The sequence below is a fragment of the Pelmatolapia mariae genome, linkage group LG9 (genome assembly GCF_036321145.2).
Source record: "Pelmatolapia mariae isolate MD_Pm_ZW linkage group LG9, Pm_UMD_F_2, whole genome shotgun sequence".
Lineage (NCBI taxonomy): Eukaryota > Metazoa > Chordata > Actinopteri > Cichliformes > Cichlidae > Pelmatolapia > Pelmatolapia mariae.
The window spans coordinates 5,344,712-5,351,567 of record NC_086235.1 but is presented as its reverse complement, the minus strand read 5'-3'; the positions used below and the strand labels follow the sequence as shown (position 1 = coordinate 5,351,567).

The following is a 6,856-nucleotide window of genomic DNA, read 5'->3' as shown; positions in this document are numbered from 1 at the left end:
TGAAAAGTCAAAGAAAAGATACGAGGAAAAAAATCAAAGGAGTGAAAGGGTCAGACCCTTACGAGCACACAGAGTGGACGTCAGCGTGCTGCCCAACTTTCACCACGCTCATATTTATAATTATACGGTTCTTGGAGTGAGTGCATACACTCATGAAGTTTTTAGTAACTTCAGGTCACTGCAACAAGCCCAGGTACAGTTTACCGACGGATGGGTACAGGACCTTGAAATGCACCGTGTAGAACGAAAGACCATCGTACGAACAAAGGTAAGTTTACCAGTCTCACAAATCGTCTTCATAAATACACATTCGTTAACCGTTTATTAATAGGACCTTTGAGCTGAACGGTAATTATTTCGTAGTGGAAATAATTTCTGGTACGCCTTACAGAAATGTAGCAGTGACAAAAGGAAAATGAGTGTGCTGTGAAGGTGCAATAAAACTTGGGCCCCACTTGTGATCGCATTCTACATGCATGCAAACTTGTGACAGAATTGCTGTTACTATACTAAAGTAATATGGTTAAAATATGTGATCAATATATGAGAAAAGAAATCTGCCATTACAGTGGTAAGAGGGGCAGGCTACATGTTAGAACCACACGACCACCTCTGCCTAGCGTTTTGTTAGCCAATGTCCACTCTCTCAAAAACCACACGGACAAGCTAAGAACCAGGAGAACATCTCAACGTGAGATCAGAGAGTGCTGTACTCCGATTTTTACACAAACATTCCAACTACAGAGGGATAACACTCCTCAGCCTCCCTTGGAAAGTCTATGCCGGGGTGCCAAAAAGGAGAGTGTGTCTCTTGATTGAACCATGGATACCAGAGGAACACTGGACCAGCACTTTACCCTCTCAAGGATACTAAAGGGTGCATGGGAGTTGGCCAACCAGTCTACATGTGCTTTGTGGACTTGGAGAATGCATTTGACCGTGTCCCACAGGGGGTCCTTTGGAGGGTGCTTGTTCCTGGTAGGTGATGGTCTCTGCCCTTTGTTACCGATTCTGTTCATAACTTTTATGTACAGAATTTCCAGGCGTTCCAGGCCAAGTTAGCAGTTAAGTGTGAAGCAGCGTGAATGAGAATCATGGCCTCCAAATCTGAGTCTCACTAAAGTTGATTCTGTTCAACTGCATGTAGTGTTTTAATTGGGAGAAACATTTCGTCACTCATCCAAGTGACTTCTTCAGTCTCAGCTGACTGCAGGTTTCCCCAATCTTATAAACAGTACATCTGCATAATGACTGAAACCAGCCCACTGAAGGAACAAAGGGCTGGGAGGTCAGTTCCTTTATCATAATGATGCAAATTCTCACAACCATTGATCAACAACCACTGATCGCCACTGGTAGAATATGTTTGGGACGTTGGTCAATGTCTTCATTAAACAGGAGACTTCCCAAGATAACGAAGGATTCAATACAAAGTTCAAGCAAGTCTTCTATTAAATTTAATTCATTATGATCAGTATTCAATTCATTTCAGTTTTATTTATATAGCACCAAATCACAACAGCAGTTGTCTCAAGGTGCTTTGTAGACCCTAAAATATTATAGTGAAAACAATCAAATGACCCAAATGCTTTGGCGACAGTGAGAAAGAAAAAGTCCCTTTTAAAAGGAAGAAACCTCCAGCAGAAACAGGCTGCAGCTAGACATTAGTAATAACTAATGGCAGCAAGGTGGCACAGTGGTTAGCACTGTTGCCACACAGCAAGAAGGTCCTGAGTTCAGGCCGGGGTCTTTCTGTGTGGAGTCTGCATGTTCTCCCTGTGTTTGCGTGGGTTCTCCCCAGCTACTGCGGCTTCCTACCACAGTCCAAAAACATGCAGTAGTGGGGATAGGTTAATTGGTCAATCTAAATTGCCCATAGGTGTGAGTGGTTGTCTGTGTCTTTATGTGTTAGCCCTGCGACACACCGACGACCTGTCCAGGGTGTACCCCGCCTCTCGCCCTATGACAGCTTGTATAGGCTCCAGCGCCCCCCGCGACCCTGGAAAGGATCAGCGGAAGAACGGTGTATTACCATATTGTAGAAAAAACCAGAACGTAAGCGAAGAAGAGGAGGGGCCTGAAAGCTGAAGGCTCTGCTTCTCATTCTACTTTAGGAACCACATGTAGGCCTGCAGTCTGAGAAGTGAATCTAATGGGGTGAAACAGCATTATGAGGTCATTAAGAAGAGGCTGACTATAATGGGGTGAAAGCAGGAATATGGTTTCTCTTTCTAATCCCTGTCAGTACTATTGCTGCAGCATTTTGGATTAACTGAAGGATTTTCAGGAAGTTAATGATCCTGATGACAATGAATTATAGTAATCCAGCCTAGAAGTAATAAATGCATGAAATAGTGTCTAATTTTGGAGAAATTGTGAAAATGAAAGAAAGCTGACGTACGTAGCTTTCATATGTGCATTGAAGGACATGTCCTGGTCAAATATTCCTCCAAAATTCCTCACTGTGTTACTGGAGGACAAGAGAATAATGTCATAGCAACCCAAGATTTCTGCAGAGGAAGGAATCGAGCTCACAAAGGGACTCGGTCATTTCTAAAATGGCATCTTCACCTTTCCTCCTCACAGTATCGAAAACAAAACGAGCTATTTTGCTTCTCTTTTTCTTTGCATCTGCTGCCTCCCTCTCAGCATCAGTTATCACATTTTTCTCCAACAGTTTGTCGAGCAGACTGCTGAGAACAGGTTCTGATATCTTATCGATGAACAAGCTCCGTACTTTTAACAGCTTCTTATTTGAAGAGAGAATCATGCTTCTCATTCTGTTGGGCAAAAGACAAACCTCACTTTCCCAGACACAGCTGGAGCTGCTCTGGTGTGTCAGACTCAGGTTAATATTGCTAATGAGTCTATTAAAAATGACTTGGAATGATGGGACAGAATTGTCAAGGGACACGTCATCAAACACTGTTTCATTTGGTTGAACTACAATCAGGCCATCATCAGGAACGGTGGAAAGAGTGTAAAGCTGGTTTGGATGCAGATTGCATTTAGAGGGTATGTCTATGTATGTCTCTTCTCCAATTAATTCCCTCCTCTTCTCTTTTACATTTTGGATCTTGATGTTCCTCGGCACCAACAACACACTGAGGACAGACCTGGGATCAGGATCAACTGGGGGTTTGTAGAAGAGCAGAACCAATGCTTGGACTGGGTCAGGGGGAGAGTCTTCATTATTGACAATGCCGTAATAAGAAAAGCCTGTGATGTTTATAACAACATGAGTTTTTGTTATCTGGTGAGGGGGGATGAACTCGACGCCCTCATCATTCACCTCAGTGACTTGCAAAGACTGACCTCCACCTGTGGAGATGAGCTCACAGTGTGGGAGATGAAGCTGACACACAGACTGCTGCTCACATTTGATGTCATACAGGGGTCCTGCAGGCTTCTTGTGGTGTTGGGTCAGCAGCCTCATGTACCAAGGGACAGTCCTGTAAATCACGTCTCCTTCTCCCTTCATGACAAACACCAGACCAGTCACACTGCACTGGTACAGACCTGGACAGGAGCACTGGAACAGGTAGGTTTTATCATCAGACCCATCAGCAGTGATGTCAGGGGTAAACTCCTTTAACCTCATGTCAGGTAAGCTTGCTGCTAATGGTTTTGATCGCCATATAACAGTTTCTTTCTCCATTACTTCATCATCACCGATATTGCAGTGATGACTATTTAATTTAATGCGTGGAGACAGCCTAGAAGAGGACCATGTTCTGTATGGGAAGACGCGTGATCCCAAGACAGGAGAGCTGTCCAGTAGGATTTGAGATGGGCATCTGGTAACGGAGGAGCAGTCTCCTCCTACAGGATCCTCCATGTCTTCACCATGTGAGCTTTTTCCTTCTCCTGCTTCTGCAGATATTTTACTGTGTGGTTCATCTTTAACTTTATGCAGTTTTTTCACTTTTCTTTTCTTCACTGAAAAAAGTTTCTTAAACATCTTCTCTTATGTTTAATGTATTCCTGTTGAACCTTCTTTAAAGATGCTTCTTTATGGTCTTCTGTTCAGGTCCGCTTGTACTCATCAGTTTCCTGTTTCCAAAAATATACATTTGAATTAAGTTTTATCTTTAATGTTTAAAAAGACAATTAAAAAAAGGTAAAAAAAAAAAAAAAAAAAAGAAAGAAAAAAAAGGTTTTTAATACATTTAGTATTAATACTTTCATGCATGAATTATGACAACATCAATCAGGATTTCTTTTAAGTGTTTTTATTCATATTTAGGCGTAAAAAATTTTTTTTTGAACTTTGAAAACATGTAGTTTTCAATGAGTTTTTTTTTACTTATCCATTATGTGAACAACATACATTTTGACTTATGAATTTGACAAACAAATAAACAATATATACTGTGTAAAAATTATAACATCACAAAAATATTTTTGTAACCACATATGTAACAAATATAAGAAATATAACGGCATCAGTTTCTATTGTAGTGGTTTATGTGCAATACAATACAACTTTATTTATATAGCACATTTAAAAAACCAACGGTATACCAAAGTGCCTCACAATAAACTAGTGCAAGTAAACCATCAACACTGAAACAAATATAAGAAAACAGTCCACTGTACTGACCACTACTGAAAGGGTTAAATAAGGAAAATATTAGATGTTCTTGACAATATCCCCCCCCCCGTTTTTAGCTTTTTAAAGGAAGTTTGCATATAATGTGCAGGTGTGGGTTTTGATGTCCAAAGTGCAGCTGAGATCCGTGAATGAGTAAGTGTAGCACTGTAATAGTATGCCACTGAGGCAAATGATCAGGGAACCTAAATCTTCCACAATCAACTGAAAGGTAATGGTAATCAACTGTTACCATGAGAAAACCAACCCTAACCATTTTCTTGGTTAGGGTTAGGTTTAATAATTACTTTCACAATTTGTGTAACCGCCATAAATACGTGTTTAAAAGGTGACCCTGGCCTTTAATAACAGGCAAATATTAAGTAACCATTTCTTCACATTGTTCTGTTGCCATTTCATTTGCCACAAAGGAGGGAAATTTGAACATAACCTGCTCACCAACAGGTGACGTATACATAAGTTACCGTGGTAAATCAGGTCACAAAAGAGCCACTGTTGTGACACTAAAAACAAAGTTTATTCTCAGAAGCCTCACTAAGCCTACTCTTACTGTTCATATTTAAATTGTAATTGTGAAGTCGTAGGCTATTCTAATGAGAATGCTGTAAAATTGAATCTGAAAGCTAAAATGATCATACTCTGGCTGTTTCTATCAAATCCTTACCTGGTGTTTACCTTTGTTGTACAGATTCAGTCCTGCTTTTCTTCCTTCACTGGGATGTTCTGCTGCAGTCAGTCTGACGTTAGCGACATCAGACTTGTAAAATATAATCTACAAGATGGAAACTTGGTTTTGTTTCCTCTGTTTATTACAGACTCAATGGACCCACCCACACCTTTCTGACGTATCTTCAGACAGATGGGCAGACAGACACTGATGATAACGTAAAGAATGAGCAGGGCTGCAGTGAGTCACATTGAGGACCTACAGACTCATAACCTTCATACCTTACTAACACCATGGAATGAAGCCCTGCTGTGATCTGTAAGAGTCACATTGTAACTGGAATGTCTTCAGTGTCTGTAGAAGTACAAGCTTATTACAAAGAAAGAGCTCCCCTAGTATCTTTTATTATTTTCATCATCTGTTTAAAATTAGTTAATATCATCCAAGTGGCTGGGAAAGCTGGATTTACAGTTGGTCATTATGGTTGAATGATTTTTAAATTGTGAGCAGAGGAAGCAAAAGAGACAGAAAAACAAACAACATTAGTAGAGCAAATCTATTCAAATCTATTTCTATTCACAAAGCTGATAAAACCGAAAGACACGTGAATCTCAAACTGCAGTGCGTGTGTGCTGTTGTGTGAAGGAATGCAACTATTTTGTAACTTGTAGTCAAACAGGTCTGATACTGAGAACAAACAGTACTTAGTAGGAGCTTTGGAATCCCTCCCACCCTCCGTGTGATAATAATAAATAATATATGATAATAAATAATAATAAATAACTCTGAATAATAGTGAATAATAAAATAAGTTTGATTCGGTTTACAATACACAAATTAGTTCATCTGAGGTTTTTATACAGAAGGATATAAAAATCTAAACTCAGTCTTCCTGTAAAACAAATTCATGTGAAGTCCATCAGTTCAGCATCAGAGAAATGCGAAATAATCACAAATATCAAACAACAAGTCCCTCTAAAAGTGGACACTAAATTACAACATACCCAGGTTCTCTGTGTTATCTGGATTAATTTACCCTAACATTGGCGATGAAGATCAACTTGTTAAACCAGGGTTAACAACATATTGTTGGAGGCCCATTTGATTATGCCCAAATCCATAAGGGGCTTTATCAAATGGTTATCAAAAATCTATAAAGAGTATGAAACATATCAACACATCAGTAAAAGGAGATTTGGAAATCCCTTTAGTTTCTGAACAGATGTTATACCGTATATATAACTTAATATATTTAACTTTTATAAACTTTCTAAAATCAGTTAATAGATGCACTTTGGTACGATATGGCTTAACAACTGTCACATGTAAAATGTATTGCACTAGCAGATAAACTATAATATACTTAAAAGATGCTGTGAAGAAAAGACTCCACATTAAAACTGATCATAAATCAAAACTCTGAACATAACCTGCTTTACCCAGGTTTAGTTTTGTTTCTGTCACATGCAGACTCAGTGCTGTTTAAGGGTTTGAAAGTTAAGAATAAATATAAACAATAAACGTGTTATAAATTATTTGCTGACAACAGAAAACACTATTATAAGTAGTAATAAAGA

At 39.2% G+C, this 6,856-nt stretch overlaps 1 protein-coding gene across 1 annotated transcript; it reads right to left on the bottom strand.

Annotated features, from left to right (window-relative positions):
- Positions 1 to 2,491: 2,491 nt before the first annotated feature.
- Positions 2,492 to 3,601, bottom strand: LOC134635074 (NACHT, LRR and PYD domains-containing protein 1b allele 3-like). The gene has a single exon (XM_063484588.1). The coding sequence runs from the start codon at positions 3,599 to 3,601 to the stop codon at positions 2,492 to 2,494; it is 1,110 nt and encodes a 369-aa protein (XP_063340658.1).
- Between the last annotated feature and the right edge of the window lie 3,255 nt (positions 3,602 to 6,856).